The 21,959-nt window shown below is 33.6% G+C and overlaps 2 protein-coding genes and 2 pseudogenes across 2 annotated transcripts; all 4 read right to left on the minus strand.

Annotated features, from left to right (window-relative positions):
• LOC132034858 (sugar transport protein 5-like) overlaps positions 1-3,603 on the minus strand; it is a 4,734-nt pseudogene extending 1,131 nt beyond the window's left edge.
• Positions 3,604-12,902: 9,299 nt separating this feature from the next.
• Positions 12,903-17,441, minus strand: LOC132034859 (sugar transport protein 5-like; annotated as a pseudogene).
• A 927-nt stretch (positions 17,442-18,368) lies between these two features.
• On the minus strand, positions 18,369-20,895 carry LOC132034860 (MDIS1-interacting receptor like kinase 2-like; the record flags this gene model as incomplete). Its single annotated transcript, XM_059425204.1, has 3 exons — positions 18,369-18,700; positions 18,905-19,939; positions 20,052-20,895. Coding segments are annotated over 3 exons (2,211 nt in total), but the record flags the coding sequence as incomplete, so codon positions are not given.
• Positions 20,896-21,142: 247 nt separating this feature from the next.
• On the minus strand, positions 21,143-21,738 carry LOC132035388 (probable leucine-rich repeat receptor-like protein kinase At1g35710). Its single transcript, XM_059425645.1, has one exon. It carries the CDS (start codon positions 21,721-21,723, stop codon positions 21,160-21,162), a length of 564 nt encoding a protein of 187 aa, XP_059281628.1. The 5' UTR covers positions 21,724-21,738; the 3' UTR covers positions 21,143-21,159.
• Positions 21,739-21,959: the final 221 nt, after the last annotated feature.

Consider the following 21,959-nt stretch of genomic DNA (forward strand, 5'->3'; position numbering starts at 1 on the left):
GACGACCAACTCAACAATCTGAGTACACTTTTATCACCCTGCAGGAATTCCACCATCGAAGCACTTCGACGGACCGTCGATCATGTCGACGGTGCAAGTCGACGATCTGAGTATGCTCTGATGTTTTTGTTAGTTCGCAGGAACTTTTTGACGAGGCAATTTGATGGGCCGTCGAGCATGTTGACGGTCCGTCCTTATGCTTATCAGAACAGATTGCCTATTTTCCTCGTTTTTTCGCTTTTCGAGCATTCTAACTTCAAAATACCTGCACAACACATAAAACACATCAAACTACCACGAACTTGCTCGAAAACAAGTAAAACTTAGAGTTAAAGAGCATTAGATGTGCCAAAATCCTGGCACATCAACCAACATTAAGCCAATGATGTAATTAGCATAAGGATTTGAGCTATATATACGGACAATATAAAGTTGTTTGCATTATTAGTCTAATTTAACCTGTTATAGCAAGCTAATTACTCTATGTTCGTGGTTACAGGATCAAACTTGTTGTAAGCAGTTACTTGTTATTTCCAGTCTATTTAACTTGATAATGTAAGAGAACTATGCACCACACTACATAAAGGTTAAAACTCTTTGCATACTTATATACCTGGACCCTTAATAAGACCTTAGCCAGTGGCACTTCACTTAATAATGTGTGCTTCTATTTTTCAAGTTACCTTATTTGGCTTGTGTTAGCGGAAACGTAAAAGAAAGAACACAAAATTTAACGTGGTTCAGATCAAAATGATCCTACATCCACCAGAGAACAGTTGCCTTTATATTATTAATAAAGAAAGGGGAGAGATCCCAGTTACACATAAGAGAATTGCTCTCTCAACTCTCTACTCACTACAAAGGATTTATGAATTTTTGGGATGATGAACAAAGAATAATTGCCTCTTCTTTTATAGGCAAACAATGACTTGGGCTCCAAGTGGCTACATGAGCATTTCAATTATCCTCCACATCTTAGCATCATTTGACTCCAAGCAATGCATCCTTTGGCTCCAAATAATTGAGCATTCTTTGGCTCCAAGTAATAGAAGTCACCAACTAAAATTGGCACATGAGTTTTCTATCACATAACAAAAACCAACTCTTTCAGCTTGTTTTAGAGAAAAGAGATAATTACAACCCAATACCTTTGAGTGATCTAGTTTAAAAAATATCCAACAAATTTTGTATATTTATACTTAGATATACATATACAATACATATAATATACATATAATATACGTTGTGTGTATGTTTTGTATATGTGGGCTACTAACGGTAATTAAGTTGGTTTGAAGGGACATAAATGAAAGATTCTCTAGAAAAAAAATTATACACTTCAGTATGCAGAACTTAAACTCATCAACTAATTATTTAGGGTGAGTTTTATATTGGATTTTTTATTTGCATAATGAGTTGTGCCAGTTATATATCTAGTAAAAGAATGCACCTAGTAGATGGGCATTTGTACTCCGCCCTGTATGAAGAGAATTCTCCCACCAAACTGATCAATAATACCAGTAGACACAAGGATTGAACCAAGATTGACTACTCCAAGAATCACAAAGACTCAGTAGAGCTGAGTTATTTCCTAAACCTACTGATCGAAAAAGCACAGGTGCATAGAATGCAATGATATTAATACCACTCATTTGCTGGAAAACTGGTATGGCAATGGACATGACCAAATTAGGCCGATGTTCTCTCTTAAAGATTGTCATAAAACGAACTTCCTTTGAAGCACTTGTAAATTCACAAGACTTAATAAAATCAGCTAACTCTGCTTCGATTTCGGTGTTGCTAGTGGTTCCACGAACCGATTGCTTTGCCTGCTCCAATTTTCCTCACTCAACTGGGCTGCTAGGTGTGTTGGAAATGAGAAGTGCACCTGTGCCCAAGTTGTGGTCATAAAATAAGATATAAATTATGGAAGATAATGGTTCAAATCTTGTCAAAGATATAAAATGCAGGGCTGGCTCAAGGGCAAGGAAATTGAAGCATTTGCTACTCAAAAGTAAAGGTCCCGTAATAAGGGATAGATGATTTCTTTTCATATGACTAAGCTTTAACAAAGATAAATACCCAATATTTGTGCTAGAGGGAGGTAGCAGTTACTTGAGAAAATAGTTGAGGTGTTCGCAAATTGACCCTGACACCACCATTATATTTTTTTTTTTAAAAAGAATGAGAAGTGAACCTATGGTCATTGTTGTGGCTTGAACTACGGCTAGGGGCGAGGAAAGGCGCCATCCCCAGGTGAGTTTAGAGGTGCCATAGTTTATGCAATTTGCAATAACAATGCCAAGGCCTATAAAGAATTGGAAGCCTGTGCTGAATGCACCAGGCCATTTTGAAAGTGCCATTTCTGACAGGTATACATGAGTAGCCTTCAAATACATGCACAAGTATTATGATGGAATATGGTAATTAAATATACTTCCAAACTATGTCTCCTTTGTCCCTTTACTGCTTTACATGATGATCAAACATACAGATGGTAAATACTTTTTTGTCAATATATAAAGCATGCATGTTCTTGAATCTTTTCATTTTAATGTTAAGAAATCCTTACATTGAAGTTTCGATTTTATCAGTAAGTTAATTTGAATCAAAATAATGATTTTAACTGAAATAATGACTGGCGGTGTAAACAATATTTCATACTATATAAGATTATTTGTTGTACTTACCAAAATAAGATTACTAGACTCTATGCTTTCCTACCTGGTTAGTAAAGCGGACGCCAAAGCCTAGCAAAATGCTACCCAAAATGAGTATAGAAATGTTTTGAGCAGCACCATTGATAAGAGCACCAGCAAAGAAAGTACAGCCTCCTAATATCATTATGTTTCGTCGTCCTATGGCTGCCGTGAGAAGACCAGCTACGAGAGACGCAACCAAGCCAGCTATATAGAGTGATGAAGTGAAGGCTGTTAAAACCTCACTATCGTATACACAATACACGTTTGCTTCAAGTGTTGCCTTCCCCAACCAATGTGGTACTCTAACATGTTCATGTGATCATACGTGAAATTAACCCTCACAGTGTCCTTTTTGTTCATTTATTTATTTATTTATGATTTGTACATTATTCTGAATTTCACAAATGAATGAGACAATGTCTAGCTAGTGGTTTCGATAATATCCTAGAAATTTTCTTTCCAAAAATAAATAGTATATCTTCTTTCCTTGGACACGCAAGATAGTATAATATAAGTCACTTCATCCCTGTTAATAGGCAATTTTCTATGACTCTCATAAATTCACAATTTCGGATTCACTGGCTCGAAAAGAAATGCTCAGAAAGTTCCTTTTTAAACTGCTTATCGGAAAACAAAATGAGTTTTTGAGTGCACGTATATCTACGATTACCAGTTGTTTCAATGCCAGAAAACTGGAACTCGATCAATCTAATAAAATGGACAGTGAAAAAGAAAAGAAGTATATTTACCTGAAATTCCAATGTCAAATCCGAAAATGAGGCCGCCTGATGCAGCAACAATGCTAGTGATGACAACCTCAAATGTTATCTCCCTATTAAAGCGGTTATCGTTAACTTGTCCATCAACAGCCATGCCATCAATTTCCATTTTTCTACTCAGTTCTCAGCTACTTGGAGAGCTCTAAAACAAAGTATTACACTTCCAATATTGGTCTATATAAAGAGTAGCTTCACATATATGAACACAAAGTTATCCACTAAAGTAGAAACGAAATTGCCAATTAATGGCGTATAGAAACAGAACATGTGCAACCTCAATAAATAACTAGTTACAAGTCTAGACATTTTAAACTTTGTTATAAATGGAATGGATTAAGAAATTTTAGCTCTTCAAAGGAGGAAAGGCTTAATTAATATTTCAATTCTTAGTGGTCCTTACGGTTGGAATATCTGAGACTAATGGTCTAAGGTTAATTTTCCAATTTCTGAAATTAACAAAAAAAAAATATAAATTTCAGCTCTGTTAAATGCGAAAGGAATTTTGTTAGTACGTTGTTGAATAACAGAAGATGCACAAGCGGAAAAAGTTCAGGCTTGTTGTGGAAATAGATGTCTACTTCTTATCAAACTATTCTCTTGATGTCCTTTTTTTCTAAAACTGGGTACTTAGTTTTATTGTATTCGAAACAGTATTTAATTTGGAGAACTCAACTAACTCAGAAAAATAATGGCAACACGAATTTGATGTCCTTTTTTTTTTCTCTAAAATTGACTCTCTCATCACTTGGCTTGAAGGAATTATTCCATCCCATAACATCAGTGTTTAGCAAATATGAAGCTTGTTTTCATTACTTTTTAGCACAAAGAACAGTTACGTTCTACGTTATACACTCTAATACAATAAACCAGATAAGCACCCTGACGATACAACAATATTAGTCCCATTAATAATTTTGGCATGGACCATCTCATCAAATAACTTACTTCACATCCACTTGGTTTCAAAGTTTGTTCATTTTCGTACAAAGACACCTTACATCTCAGGGATTATATAGCTCGCCTTACATGAGTAGGGATGGGGATTCATTGATGATAACCTATTAGAGATGAAGTGCATGTTTTGGTTGCTTGTTTTGGTTATTGAAGAGCATGTGCAGGATACCAAACCGATAATTCAAGTCAAACTAAAAAAAAAAAAAAGGATTAGTGATTTGGTTTGATATTAAGAAAAAACCCAATCATAATTGGTTTATACATAAAAGTATTTGTTGCAATATATTTTATAAATATTTCTTAAACTTTTTTATAGTTTTTGTCTTTTAACATATTATATCAAGCTTGTACTTAGAATTTTGAATGGTTTAATAAATTTTATAGTTTAGTCGTATATGGAGGTAACAAAGGTTATACAAAGAGAATCCAATAATAGATCTTTTGTCATCTGAAATGGGTAATTTCCAAAGCAAAGAGTAATACTGAATGAAGCTCCATATAGGAATTTATTTATCAACAGGTTATGGGCCTTATTCTCAAGATTGAAAATTCGGTGGTGAAATTATTTAAGCCCCCTGAAAATTGGGTGAAGATCAACACTGATGGAAGAAGGATTGCAAGGGGAAGAGCTGGAATAGGAGGAATACGCACAGATCATGGAGGACAATTTATCATGGCTTTTGCTCGAAGTGTTAGAATGATTACTAGTAATATGGTCGAAGCCAAGTTGTTCTAAATGGCCTGGAATGGTGTTCTCAGAATGGGTATAGCAATGTAATTTTGGAATGTGATTCAAAAATGATGGTTGAGATGATCAAAGACAACTACAATATCCCTTGGAAAACGAAGAGCATCATTTCTCATATTCAAAATACAAAAGATATCAAGTATTCATTACTTGCGAGATTCGACATTGTTATAGAGAACCCAACCAATTCACAGATGCCTTAGCAAACTGGAGTATTACAAATGATGACTTGATTATTTTTGCACAGGCTCATCCCACATCGAGGGCCATCGGATCCTAAAAACTTGATTTCATACAAATGGAGTCTCTACCATAAACAAAGGAAGAATCATTTTGTATAAAAATGGTCGTTGAGATGCTAAGCTATTTTTTGTTACGTATAACCGGTGTCTAAAAGGTTCAGGTTGAGTTGGATCAAGACTAAATACTTGGAGTGCAAGTTCAGTAATGTCACACATGAGGCTAGCGTGGAAGTGAGGCTTGGTACTTAGGTCATTCAAAAGAAAGGAAGTTTCAAGTATTTTGGGTCTATTATCACGAAAATTAAGAGATAGACAATGATGTCATATATCGTATTGGTGCAGGGTGGATGAAATAGAGGCTCGAATCCGGAGTCTTGTGTGATAAGAAGGTGGCAACCAAACTTAAAGGCAAGTTCTACATAGTGTTGGTTAGACCAACTATGTTGCATGGAGCGAAGTGTTAGTCAGTCAAGAACTCTCACGTGCAAAAGATGAAAGTTACGGAAATGAGGATGCTACAATAGATGTGTGGGCATACTAAGAGAGATAAAATTAGGAATAAAAGTATCCGAGACAAGGTGGGAGTTGCCTCGGTGGAGGATAAGATGTCGGAAGCGAGGCTGAGATGGTTCGGGCATATGCAAAGGAGATGCATGGATACTCAGTACGGAAGTGTGAGAGGTTGGTACGACTTCATTATGACTTATCAATTAATAATATTTGTTTAGGCAATTTTATTATATTTTTTTGTTGAATTTTTTAGTACAATTTCATCACTCATATAATATTTTGTGTTTTTCTTAAGAAACACCTTAGATAGTTGTATCTTACTAGGGCTAAAGAAATATTTGAAATACAAATTATATGTTGTCTGAAGACTTTACCGCAAAAATTTTGAAAACCCGAGAAAATCGAAAAACCCCAGGTTGAAAAATCCAATTTTTGTTAGTTTGGTTTCGTTTATCATTTTATACAAAGTGGGAAGCCTCTTAGTGCAAAATTGATTTACTAAACTGCCCTTAAGAAGTTAAACAACAAATTATCCCTTATCTAAAACTCCAATTGAAATCACCTTTTACTAACTATTGTTGTCATTAATCATTTTGCCATAAGGATATATCTCACGTCCCATTCGAATTTAACAGTAATCCATTAAGATAGCAATTAATTACCAAATTAAATTGATGAGTTATCTTATTTCACCTGTTAAAAGCCATTTAAAATTATGATTTTTTACACGTTATAGCTACTTTTAATACATAATTACTGGTAATAACTACCTTTTATTTTAATTACTAATTATAACTAAATACTTTTCTAATTTAACTATTATAGCTACATAGTAACTTTCAATTACCATTTCACAAATACACCTAATAATTAGCACCCCCAATCCCATATCCCCTTTTAATGGTAACAATATTAATCACTTAATATACATTACCATTCTCTCTCCTTTTTCATAAATTCTTACCTTTTTAAAAAGGAAAGATCTGTGAATGCTCAGTTAAATAGTCGTCTTCTTCCTCTCTTCACCCTTCTGCAAAAATTTCACTTCCATTTTCACCAATTAAGAAGATTCGTCATATTCTTTCTTTTCTTTTAAAGTACTCTTCTTTCTTCTTTTAAAGTTCCAGTATATCAGTCATCACCTCAGATTCTATTGCCTTGTGAATTATCAAAAATCACAATAATTCGATTTTCCATTTTGGGATATTGCAATTCGAAACGGTATTTTCAGTACGGTTATTCAAGGCATATGTGGTCAAAGTGGGCCTCTTTCACGTTCTATCCCATTTCCTTTGTTTCGTGAAATTTTCGCTATTTGTGTTATTATTCTTCCACAAAATTAACTTGGTGAAAGTGATTATTTCTGCTCTAGGCCATGGTGGTGGTTATGGCAGTGCACACGAGAGAAGGGGAGAGAGAAAGTTTTTAAGATTTTGAGAAGATGGAAAATATATATATATATATATATATATATATATATATATATATATATATATATATATATATATGTGTGTGTATGTTCTATGATATAACTACCAATTGTTGTGGTTGGTGGTGTATTTTTGTAAGTTTTTCTATATATTTGTGTATTTTGTTCAAATTAATTCCATCAGTTCATCTAGTTTCAAATACACGGGTGACACAAATACATGGTAAGTTTTCTATATATTTATGTATTTTGTTCAAATTATTCCCATCAAATACATAGGTGATGCAAATTGTTACTCACACAAATACATGAGATTTAATATAAAATACATGGGGTTTGATTGGAAACTTCAAATACATTATTTATGCTATCAAATGCATGGGTAAATAAAAAGCGAAATCAATATTGAAAACTTCAAATACATTACCACTAAATACATGGGTGATGCAAATTGTTACTCACACAAATACATGATATTTAAAATAAAATATATGGAGTTTGATTGAAAACTTCAAATACATTAGCATGCTATCAAATACATGAATAAATAAAAAAACGAAATCAATATTGAAAACTTCAAATACATTGGCTGTTGAATGTTTTCAAATTTTGAATTTTTGATTTTTTACATTTGAATGTTGAAGATTGGATGAAGGAATAGAAACGGTTATGAAAAAGAAATCTAAAATCTGATTTTGTTAAAGAGTATGGTAAAAAATACCAATTAATAACTAATTAAATGATTCCACCGTCATGGCCTAAAATCAAGGGATATGTTTTCTTTTTCTTGTGTTTCTATGAATTTACACGCATGAAATACATTCGAAAAAATACCTTAATTTGGGAAAACATAGCTACAAATGGTAATATTTAAAAGGGTAGCTATAAATGATAGGAAACTACCATAAGGTAGTCATTTGAGTAATTTTACCTAAAAATTAAGCAATCATTTGACCTTTAAATATTACTCCCTCCGGATAAGAAAGATTGTCCATTTAGCCATTTGCACAACCTTTAAGAAAAATACTAACTCCTAGAAAAAAATAGGTAATTTAACTAAACTGCTCCTAATTAAATAGGTATTGAGATTTGATTACTTAGTGCTTAATGGGGGAAAATCTGGAAAGATAAAGGTGAATTCTTTCTTGATTTGATAAGTGAACACTCTTTTTTATCCAAAAAAAGAGACTAAGTAGACACTCTTTTTTATCCAGAGGGAGTAATATATATATATACCAACATTTTATCTTCTTTTTTGCATGAATAAGCCCATCGATTCCATAACTTATAGTAATGAAGAGTCTAAAAGTTACCATTATTAGTCCAATTTAGACCATTTCGCTATTTATGATGACAAGTCTAAGAGTACTATCAAAATTATACAAACCTTTCATGTTCTTATTAATGTTGAAAAAGAATCCTATAAATTTCCACACATATTATTATAAATATCTCTCATGTTTCTGCTTTCTTTCCACCAATTCATAATTTACAGCTTAACTTCATTATTTTTATTTTATTTAAAAATTTAATTTGGTGTTTACTTATGGGTTATAATTTTTTTGTATTATAACCTTCACAACCAGTGGCGTATCTAGCATAGTAAATGGGGGTTCAATTGAACCCCTAACTTTCGACGCGAAGTATAAATTTATGTGTAAAAAATTATTAAAATTCTAACAAATAGTAGATATGAACCCATAACTTTAAAAATATAAAGGGTTCAATACTAAAAATCTAAGGTTGAACCCCTAAAATTTAAATCCTGGATCCGCCTCTGTTCACAACCACTTTTTCTTTTAACTGGCTTTTCCTCCCCATCATATTCAACTTCACGTACTTATGAATCGTAAAAACGATAGCTTATTTTCCAATTTTTATCGGTTTCGACTGTTATATTAATATTTTTCATATGCAGAGTTATATTTCCTTTTTAATGTTTCGCAATAATTATGTATATAATTATCTCCCTTTCATTTACTTCTTACTATTTTTTTTTTAATATTAATGTATTTGAGTAAGGAAAATTCATGACTTATGACAACGTTGGGTTGATCATGATGGGATTGAAAGTGTGTATTAGTTTAATTTTTAGTTTTCACGCATAATTGTTAATTTTTACGAGGTAATTATAAGCTTGTCTTTATATATGTTTGAGTATGTATTAGCCTTTAAATTAAAGTACACTTTATGTCACTAAAGTATCCTCAGCTTTACAAGATCTTCTAACTTCAGATTACGAGTTATTTTTTTTTTTGTGTGTGTGTGTTTGGATTTCTATTTTTAAAAGAACTCAATCATTTAAAATTTCTCATTTGCAAAATAAATTTTATACGAAGTATTTCGGGATAAACGTGCAATGCACGTTTCCGGACTAGTAGACTTAGGCCTCATTTGTTTACATTAAGATTAAGACGTTTGAATCTAAATAAGCATCTGAATATTAAGATGTGCATTAAGATCTAGATATCTGAATCTGAATGCACATCTGAATATTAAAATGTTGTCTTTAGATCTGAATACTGAACGATCAAGACTATTTGTTTTCAATATCTGAATGTACATATGGAATTAACCAATATATCAAATATTACAAAAATCTTATTTCAGCAAAATAAATTTATTTTTTGATAGAAAAAAATATTTTGAATATTTATATTTGATAAATAATTTGAACTATCTAAAATGTAAATAAAAGTTACTCCATATATTAATATAATAAATTAGTGTAACAAGGTAACACTAAATTTTGTAAGAATTTGTGCTTATTATTAAAATGGGAAACCTTTCTCTATCAACTGAAAGTGATAGAGAGCTATTATGGCTGGATCCCACAAGCTGTTTTCTAATAAGAAACTTTATTAAAAAAAGATAAAAGGGGTAAACTTTTCGATGTTTGGCACAATTTCTGAACGTTCTTTGTTGTTTCTTGAAGCTTGTATTATGTATTAAGTTCCAAATTTGAGTAGAGGGTTATGTAGTATTCAAGTTTTTTTTTTTTTTTTTTTTTTTTTTTTTTAATTCGTTGTTATTGTCTTATAGAGTTACTGCGATCTTTCAAAGATTGGGAAGTGGAGGTAGGTATTTTATTGAGAAGATGGATTCACTCATGTTTAATTTTTATGGTGCAGATTAGATCATGAAGTAGGTAGACATACATGAGATTTCAAACAAAGTTTCTAAGAGACTCCAAAAAACTTCAAGAAAATGATTTTGCTATTACAGTTAATTTGTTAATTTTTGCGCTTTCAAGAGTTCTTGGTAAACATCAATGCACCCAAGATTTTACGAATATCAGAAATACTACACTAAATTATGAAAACTTACTAGTTCAAAAGGTTAAAAATTGGTATCTAGTTGAGAAAGGATAGCTAGGGGCATGAGAAGAGAAGTCGTGGAAGATTTTATGAAATAAGAGTATTATTTAAATGAGTCTGAATGGTGTTAAAAGCTATGTTATCGTTTATCATTACCTATTCGGACCTATTAAGAGGCTTTCATAAAACAAAACAAATGAACTTAATGTCAATCTGAATATTCTAAGATTCGACATTAAAAATAAATGCACTTTAATGAAAATCAATGATTAAGGTGCCATTTAACATAAACATTATTCACTTTTTTTGGAAATTTTTTTCACTTTTTTTTTCGGAATCGGTTGTGTTACGAAAATTCCGAATACAACTTGAAGTTGTATTCCGAAATACCAAAAACTCAAAAAACTTGTTTTTTAAAAAAAATTCACTTTTTTCACTTTTTTACAACTGCATTTCACCAAAAACGATAATTTCAAAAACTATGGCCAAACACAACTACAACTCCAAAATTCCAAAAAATAAGTGAATTTTTTTTTGGTATCTATGGACAAACGGGGCCTAAGATTCAGACCTCCATTAAGTGCAAACAAATGAGGCCTTAAAAAAAAAAATGACACAATTGATTTGATTTGATAGTTAAAAAACCCGAACCAATCTAATACATATGCACACCCTTAGTGCAGGGTACAGATTTATATTGTAGTGAATCATTACAAGACTTGTGAGACGATGGAATTTATTTCTCAGCTTGTAAAATATGATTTAGAATTAGAATGATTTCAGAGTCAATACCTAACTGTCCTTGGAAGTATATTTCAATTGAAAGGGTGTTTGGCAATAACGTTTAAATTGTGGCGTAGTCGTATCATTTTCGCGGGCCATGTACTATAGTGTGAAATAGTTTGCTCAGATGGCCCAAGAAGAAGAAAAGTCTGACACAGACTTTCCTTCCATTTACTCCAACAATTATTTTCTTCTTATTTAGCACTTATGTATTGCAACACGGAAAAAACAAGGAGTCCATTCCTCAAATTGTCAGTCAACTTAAGCAAATTATCTAGTAAAGTCATTTATCTTTTGTTTTGTTCCTCATGTTGTCATTCAAGTTTATAGTTTTGCCTTACAAAATAACAATGGCTACTAGTCACTTTAAAAATAAAAGAAAAAGGATCAAAGTAGTCTAAACTTAAGGGACTATTTTGATCTTTTTTTCATTTTAAAGTGACTTTTAACCATTGTTACTTTGTAAGGCAAATGTATAAACTTAAATGACCATATGAGAAACAAAAAAAATGACTTCACTTGATAATTTGCTTAAGTTGAGTGACCATACGTGAAATGATGTCTTATAATTTTATCAAGTACAATGGTTTTATCTATTTACTCCCTCCGTTTCCCCTCTATAAAACTTTTATTGACTGCCAAGTTTGAGATTGTTGTTACGGAAAAGGCTCAAATATGTCATAACTATTTAAATGCGCATTTATGTCACTCGTCATTGGCATTATTTATCGCCATCATTATCTAAATGACTCATTTACGCCACTCATCAATAATTGTTATTTATGCCATCGCCATTACCAAAATGACTCATCCATATCATTTTTCATTAATACTCGCTTTATAATACCAGATATGACACGTGCCCTCCAATTAGATATCTACGTCGTTTAATTAAACCAACCCAATTTTAAATCCCAAATTAATAAAAAATCAGAGCCATACACCCGACCCACCCACAACCATAATCTAGTTGGATGCCACGTGTCATATCTGGTATTGTAAAACTGGTATTAATGAAAATTTGGCATGGATGAGTCATTTTGGTCATGATGATGGCATAAATGAGCCAAACTATTGATGAGTGGCATAAATGGGTCATTTCCGATAGTTTGATCAAGATAAATGAGCCAAACTAAACGAGTGACATAAATGAGCCATTTCCGATAGTTCGATGGCATATTTGAGCCTTTTCTGTTATTATTATTACAATAAACTTGGAGCTATGAAACTGACATACTAACAAAGCTACTTCGTATTGTATGGTTAGTTTCAACCAATTATATGTATACTTTTCTATTTATAAGTCAAATCAAGGAATAGACATTATTGGTCCTTCTTATGTGGCTTTTGTACGTAATACAATTATTGAAAGGGGAGAATTATAATGTGATTATTATTTGAACCCATGAGGATTACAAACTGTGGTTAATCTTGAGTATTACAAATTGTCAGCTATTTTAAAATAGTGATAATTAGGCTTCCAATTTTGCATATCTAGGTAAAAGGTGATCTGCTTTATGTTAAAAAATTCCTCAGTTTTAGATTACAAAAGCAACTACATACCAACTTTTTTATAATCAACTTAACTTTTTTTTTAACATATCTACCCCAAAACCAGTGGTTCTCCCACACTTGATGCATGGAATTCAAAGCAACACCTTTAGTCTCAGGCATAAACATCACAATAAAAATGGTCATAACAGCAATCCAACCAGCAAAGAACAAGAAAGCCCCATACTTGAAGTGACAAAGCATGGCCAAGAATGTTTGAGACAGCACAGATGTGGTGGCAAAGTTCACGGCGACACTTATGCTCTGTCCAGTTGATCAAATGTTCATCGGAAAAATTTCGCTTGGAATGAGCCAACTTAGAGGACCCCATGACCCACCAAAACCAGCAACATAGATACACATCAGGGCAAGTACTAAGGCAGCATATTGCTTGCTAATATGATTGCTTCCATTTTCACCTATTGAAGCTGCTAGTATAGAAGCAATTGCTACCTTCACCAATATTAAGCCAATGATGTAATTAGGATAAAAATCTACGTTATATACACTAACAGTTGGTTGTTTTTCTCTATTAGTCTAATTTAACCTGTTATAACAAGCTAATTACTCTATGTTCGTGGTTACAAGATCAAACTTGTTGTAAGTAGTTACTTGTTATTTCCAGTCAATTTAACTTGATAATGTAAGAGAACTATGCACCACACTACATAAAAGTTAAAACTCTTTGCATACTTATATACCTGGACCCTTAATAAGACCTTAACCAGTGGCACTTCACTTAATAATGTGTGCTTCTATTTTTCAAGTTACCTTATTTGTCTTGTTGTAGAGAAAAGAGATAATTACAACCCAATACCTTTGACTGATCTAGTTTACAAAATCCAACAAATTTTGTATATTCATACTTAGATATACATATACTATACATATCAGTGTATAGGTTTTGTATCTGCGGGCTCTGTTAGGTAATTTAGTTTGTCTGAAGGGACATCAACGAAAGATTCTCTAGAAAAAATTTATACACGTCAGTATACAGAACTTAAACTCATCAACTAATTATATAGGGTGAGTTTTATCTTGGATTTTTTATGTGCATGACGAGTTGTACCAGTTATATAACTAGTTAGAGCATGCACATGGCAGATGAGCATTTGTACTCCGTCCTGTATGAAGAGAAATCTCCGACCAAACCAATCAACAATACTGGTAGACACAAGGGTTGAACAAAGATTGACTACTCCAAGAATCACAACACTCAATAGAGCCGAGTTATTTCCCAGACCTACTGATCGAAAAAGCACAGGTGCATAGAATGCAATGATCTTAATACCACTCATTTGCTGGAAAAATGGTATGGCAATGGACATGACCAAATGAGGCCGGTGTTGTCTCTTAAAGATTGTCACAAAAGGCTCTTCCTTTGAAGCTCTTGTAATTTCACAAGACTTAATAAGATCAGCTAACTCTGCTTCGATTTCGGTGTTGCTAGTGGCTCCACGAACCGATTGTTTTGCCTGCTCCAAATTTCCTTGCTCAACTAGGCTGATAGGTGTGTCAGAAATGAGAAGTGCACCTGTGCCCAAGTTGTGGTCATAAAATGAGATATAAATTATGGAAGATAATGGTTCAATTCTTGTCAAAGATATAAAATGCAGGGCTAGCTCAAGGGCAAGGAAATTGAAGCATTTGCTACTCAAAAGTAAAGGTCCCGTAATAAGGGATAGGTGATTTCTTTTCATATGACTAAGCTTTGATGGGCAGAAATACCCAATATTTGTGCTAGAGGGAGGTAGCAGGTAAAATAGTTGAGGTGTTCGGAAATTGACCCTGACACCACCATATTATATATATATATATATATATAAAGAATGAGAAGTGCTCCTATGGTCATTGTTGCAGCTGGAACTATGGCTAGGCCAAGGGAAAGGCGCCATCCCTGGGTGAGTTTAGAGGTGCCATAGTTTATGCAATTTGCATGTATGCCGAGGCCTACGAAGAATTGGAAGCGTGCCGAATGCACTGTGCCATTTGAAGGTGCCATTTCGACGTATATATCGAGTAGCCTTCAAATGCATACACAAATATTATGATGGAATACGGTAATTAAATATACTTCCAAACTATATGTCTCCTTTGTCCCTTTACTGCTTTGCATGATGATCAAACATACAAATGGTAATTACATTTTTTGTCAAAATATAAAGCATCCATGTTCTTGAATCTCTTCATTTTAATGTTAAGAAATCCTTACATTGAAGTTTCAATTTTATCAGTAAGTTAATTTGAATCAAAATAGTGATTTTAACTGAAATATTAACTGGCGATGTAAAAAAATTTCACACTATATCAGATTATTTGTTGTACTTACCAAAATAAGATTACTAGACTCTGTGTTTTGCTACAGTCGGTTAGTAAAGCTGACACCAAAGCCTAGCAAAATGTGACTCAAGATGAGCATAGAAATGTTTTGAGCAGCACCATTGATAAGAGCACCAGCAAAGAAAGTGCAGCCTTCTACTACCATTATGTTTCTTCATCCTATGTCTACCGTGAGACGACCAACTATGAGAGACGCAACCAAGCCAGCTATACAGAGTGATGAAGTGAAGGTTGTTAAAACCTCACTGTCGTATACGCAATACACGTTTGCTTCAGATGCTGCCTTCCCCAACCAATGTGGTACTCTAACAAGATCAAGTGACCATACGTGAAATTAACCCTCACAATGTCCTTTTTGTTCATTTATTTATTTATGATTGGCTAAATACCTAGATAGACTCTTAAACTTGGCAGATTTTGTAAGATTGACGTTCAAACTTAACAAGTGACCAGATAGATACTTGAACTTGACAGAAGTGTGTCTTTTAAACATTTTATGCTGACATGGCAAATGGTATCTTGTGCACGCACATATGATCGATTGAGTAACTTAAGTTGTGATTTCTTCTTCTTTTTTTTCCACATAATTTCTTACGTGTATTTATATAGTTGATCTTTTACATTTCAAAATATTACTTCACGTGGATCCTACAGTTTTAGATTACTCCTTCTTTACTATTCCCTCCGTCTCAATTTATTTGATATAGTTTGACTAGGCACGAAATTTAAAAAATAAAGAAAGGCTTGTGAATCTTGTGGTCTTAAATAAGCCAAAGATATTTGTATGATTATAGATCATCTCGTCAAGCGTAAATGGTAAAATTTAAAAGTTAAATTGTTGTCAAATAAGGAAGTGTATTTTTTTTTGAACAGTCTAAAAAGGAAAATCCATCACATAAATTGGGACAGAGAGAATATTATATTATCATTCTTCTCCTTCGATCATTAGCTTCATGTTTTTCATTTTCACAAAGATCAACTTCTTTTTCATCATTATGTTATTACTATATCACCCAAAAAGCAAAATTCAAGTAAACTATCGAATGTTAGGGAGGAAAACTCAATAAAACATAATTTATACAGATAAATCTTCGAGTTTATTCAAGTTGCATATTGTAAAAATCAAACATCCCTCAAGAAATAGGTATTTCTAAAAATTAAATCTTGTACTCAATAAATGGTATATCTTGGACGGATTTTCTTGGGAAAGAAGATGGAAAAGGGGATGGGAGGGTGGCGAAAAGGAAGAGAAAGGGGAACTGCCAGGGCAATGGGTAGTGGGAGGAGGGTTTATTTCTTTTTGCCTTTATCGCATTTTCTTTACATTTTTTTTAGTTTTTTTCTAATATTTTTTTGGTTACATTTGTCCTTTTTTTTTTTTTTGTTTTGAAATTACATGTGTCATTTATCAATTGGTCCACTTAACACATTTGATGCAAGTGGATTTCACACACATGGCCATATGTACACGGATGTCCAAAAGACACACTTTTGCCAAGTTCAAGTGTCTATCTGGTCACTGACTAAGTTTGAGTGTCCATCTTATAAAACTTGTCAAGTTTAAGGGTCTATCTAGGTATTTAGCCTTTATGATTTGTACATTAGTCTGAAGTTCACAAATGAACGAGACAATGTCTAGCCAGTGGTTTCGATAATATCCTAGAAAATTTCTTTCCAAAAATAAATAGTATATCTTCTTTCCTTGGACACGCAAGATAGCATAATATATGTCACTTCATCCCTGTTAATAGGCAATTTTCTATGACTCTCATAAATTCACAATTTCGGATTCATTGGCTCGAAAAGAAATACTCAGAAAGTTCCTTTTTAAACTGCTTATCGGAAAACAAAATGAGTTTTTGTGTGCACGTATATCTACGATTACCAGTTGTTTCAATGCTAGAAAACTGGAACTCGATCAGTCAAATAAAATGGACAATGAAAAAGAAAAGAAGTATATTTACTTGAAATTCCAATATCAAATGCGAAAAATGAGGCCGCGACGCGGCAACAATGCTACGATGACAACCTCAAATGTTATCTCCCTATTAAAGCGGTTATCGTTAACTTGTCCATCAACGACCATGCCATCAATTTCCATTTTTCTACTCAGTTCTCAGCTACTTGAAGAGCTCTAAAACAAAGTATTATACTTCCAATATTGGTCTATATAAAGAGTAGCTTCACATATATGAACACAAAGTTATCCACTAAAGTAGGCACGAAATTGCCAATTAATGGCGTATAGAAACAGAACATGTTCAACCTCAATAAATAACTAGTTACAAGTCTAGACGTTTTAAACTTTGTTATAAATGGAAGGGATTAAGGAATTTTAGCTCTTCAAAGGAGGAAAGGCTTAATTAATATTTCAATTCTTAGTGGTCCTTACAGTTGGAATATCTGGGATGAATGGTCTAAGGTTAATTATCCAATTTATGAAATTATAAAAAATAAAAAAAAGGGATAAATTTCAGCTGTGTTAAATGCGAAAGAAATTTTGTTAGTACATTGTTGAATAACAGAAGATGGACAAGCGGAAAAAGTTCAGGCTTGTTGTGGAAATAGATGCCTACTTATTATCAAACTATTCTCTTGATGTCCTTTTTTTTTTTTCTTTCTAAAATTGGGTACTTAGTTTATTGTATTCAAAATAGTATTTAATTTGGAGAACTAAACTAACTCAAGAAAATAATGGCAGCGCGAATTTGATGTCCTTTTTTTTTTCCTAAAATTGACTCTGTCGTCACTTGGCTTGAAGCAATTATTCCATCCCATAACATCAGTATTTAGCAAATATGAAGCTTGTTTTCATTACTTTTTAGCACAAGGAACAGTTTCCTTCTACATTATACACTTTAATACAATAAACCAGATAAGCACCCTGACGATACAACAATACTAGTCCCAGTAATAATTTTGGCATGGACCGTCTCATCAAATAACTTACTTCACAGCCACTTGGTTTCAAAGTTTGTTCATTTTCATACAAAGACACCTCACATCTCAGGGATTATATAGCTCGCCTTACATGAGTAGGTGGATGGGGATTCATTGATGATAACCTATTAGAGATAAACTGCATTATTGGCCTTGATTTTGGAGTTTCAAGCAAACAAGAACTTGCTAGCTTGATGATAAAACACAAAACCTCTTTTACCCTATCTTCAGGATATGGAAGACGTTCGTCAAGCAAATCGCTAAGCTGCACATGATCTCTAGTCGACAAATTTGCTAGCATAGTAATGTATTCCCCAAGATGCTTTCCTTTGATTATCTCCAATGCTAATACTCCAAAGCTATAGACATCACACATTTGTGTAACCTTCATTGTATATGCAAGCTCTGAAACAATACAATTTCCAAAAGTTATAACAATTTAAATGTGTAAATGAGATAAAAACAGTGTAAAGAGTGTTTGGCTATAGTTCATGGAGTTTTAAAACAAGGATAATAAATAAAGTTAGACCTTACCAGTGCAACATATCCATATTACTGTGAAACAGTCGCAGTGCGATTAGATGAGTCAAGACAGAAGCTTAGCTATGCCAAAATCTGAAACACGAGCTTCATACTCCAAATCAAGCAAAACATTACTGCTTGATATGTCACGATGAACAATAGGTGGTGAGCAATCCTGGTGCATGTAAGATAAAGCAAAAGCAACACCCTTAATGATATTCACCCTTTTAAGCCAATCCAATTTCTTGGACTCAACTTCATTGCTCAAAATACTAGACAAACTCCCCCTCTCCACATACTCGTAAACCAACAACGAGTTTTTTGCATTCGAACAATAGCCGTAGAGGTTCACAATGTTCCGGTGCTTAATCCCAATCAATACCCTTACTTCATTCATAAAGCATTTGGGATGTGCATTCTCAGATGAAGAATGAAGTCTCTTCACAGCTATATTCCCTAATGATGGAATGTTTACCTTGTAAACACTTCCATGCCCTCCTTTTCCGATGCAAAATTTTGCATCAAACTCCTCTGTGGCATTTAAGATATCTCTATATAATGCCTTTCCATCTAACATGGATATCGAAATCCAACCATCATCACGTCTTTCAACATCTCTAACTTTCTTTCTTTTATCACACATAAAGAGAACACCAATGAAAGCACAGAGTAGTACTAGTTCTCCCATAACAGGAAGTACAGTGATGAGGATGAGTTTACGTCTCTTTGCCACTGACTGCTTCTTCACCACAGAAGATGGCCTTTCGCAAGGCTGGAGTCCTCTTACATTTCCGCAAAGACCTTTATTTCCCTCTAATGAGGCATTAATAAAAGCCTTATTATTAGGGATTGGACCTTCCAACTCATTGTATGACAACACGACATATTGCAAACCAGTCAATTTTTCAAGTTCTTCGGGAATGCGGCCAGAGAGGCCATTGTGGGAAAGATTTAAGCTTACCAAGCTCTTCAAATTAGATAGATAAGGGGGTATTCCTCCAACAAGATGATTATGGCTCAAATCAAGTATATTAAGTTGAGTTATCCTCCCTATCTCCATTGGAATTTTCTGCCCAAATTTGTTGTTGCTCAGGTTCAACTGAAACAAGTGCACGTAATCTCCTACAAAAATTGGGATCGACCCATTCAATCTATTGACTGATAGATCAAGGGAATCTAATTTTGTTAGTGACCAAGTTCCCCGGGTATATTGCCGGAAATATTGTTGTTTTGCCTGACTTAACTAGAGAGGTTATATCTCCAATTTCCTTAGGAATCTGCCCAATCAAATGATTCGATGAAAGATCAAGTCCAAGAAGCCCTTTGATATTTCCAATCTCTGGTGGTATGCTACCACTTATGTTATTTCTGGCTACCTTCAGATTTGTCAAATTCTTGCATTTCCCCCAATTGCTGCTGAGTTCACCATGAAAATCATTGTCACTTAAATCAATGAACTGAAGCTTAGGATAGATGCCAAAAGCTTCAGATAAATTCCCAGTGAAACTATTGTTATCAAAGCGAACCCTTTTGAAACTAGAGCACTTCCTCAAGCTAATTGGTATAGGCCCTGTTAGCTTGTTGCTATTCACGGTGAAGTTCTCAAGTTTCCCACTTTGGCAAAGCTGGTCTGGCAAATGGCCTGAAAGTTGGTTAAGTGATAATTCCAGTACAGTGAGGTTTTTCAAATTCCCCAATTCACTAGGAATGGGACCAGAAAGTTTGTTAGAACGAAGACACAAAATTTGAAGCTCAGTTAAGTCACCTAGAGTTTTGGGAATTGAACCAGTAAGTTGATTATCTAATAAATTCAGTTTGGTGAGGTTTTTCAGATTCCCCAATTCACTAGGAATGGGACCAGAAAGTTTGTTAGAATAAAGATACAAAATTTGAAGCTCAGTTAAGTCACCTAGAGTAATTGGAATTGAACCGGTAAGCTGATTATGGGATAATTCCAGTTCGGTGAGGTTTTTCAAATTCCCCAACTCACTAGGAATAGGACCAGAAATTTGGTTAGAATAAAAATACAAAATTTGAAGCTCAGTTAAGTCACCTATAGTAATTGGAATTGAATCGGTAAGCTGATTATGGGATAATTCCAAATCACTGAGGTTTTTCAGATTCCCCAACTCACTAGGAATGGGACCAGAAAGTTTGTTAGAATGAAGATACAAAATTTGAAGCTTTCAGCTTAAGTCACCTAGAGTAATTGGAATTGAACCGTAAGAAGTCGATTATGGGATAATTTCAAATCACTGAGGTTTTTTAGATTCCCCAACTCACTAGGAATGGGACCAGAAAGTTTGTTAGAATGAAGATACAAAATTTGAAGCTCAGTTAAGTCACCTAGAGTAATTGGAATTGAACCGGTAAGGGCGATTATGGGATAATTTCAAATCACTGAGGTTTTTCAGATTCCCCAACTCACTAGGAATGGGACCAGAAAGTTTGTTAGAATGAAGATACAAAATTTGAAGCTCAGTTAAGTCACCTAGAGTAATAGGAATTGAACTAGAAAGATTATTCATCGACAAGTCAAGATAGACAAGATTAGTGAGCTTACCAATTTCTGGTGGGATGGTACTAGAGAGCTGGTTCATGCTAAGATCAACAAATTCAAGAAAAGGGAGTGATGAAAATGGAAAATCATAGAGTGTGCCAATGACACTAACATTTGTAATATTCAACATGTTTACCCTACCATTTAAGCATTTAACTCCATACCAGTCCCTGCATGCATCAGTGCTTAATGTCCAAGAAGCCAATAGAGAATTATTTTGGTTTAGGGTAGTTACTTTCCATTTGAGGAGAGCAGTTGCTTCCTCAGTAGAAGCAAAAGTAACTATGAAGAGATATAACAGAGTGGAAAGCTGAAGGAAAGAAAATACTCTGGGAACCATCATCATTGTTAAAAGAATTTAGTTGTTTGTTTTGGTTTGTGAAGAACTTGTGCAGGACAGAGTTTTATATTGTAGAGAATCATTATAAGTCTTGTGAGTCAATGGAATTTATTTCCAGCTTGTAAAATACGGGTATAATTAGAACGACTTTGAAGTCAATGAGTCAATGTCTCAATTGTGGAAGTACATACCAACGAATTAAAAGGGTGTTTGGAGATGACATTTCAATTATGGTTAAAGCT

This window comes from Lycium ferocissimum, chromosome 10, assembly GCF_029784015.1.
Source record: "Lycium ferocissimum isolate CSIRO_LF1 chromosome 10, AGI_CSIRO_Lferr_CH_V1, whole genome shotgun sequence".
NCBI classification, from domain to species: Eukaryota; Viridiplantae; Streptophyta; class Magnoliopsida; order Solanales; family Solanaceae; genus Lycium; species Lycium ferocissimum.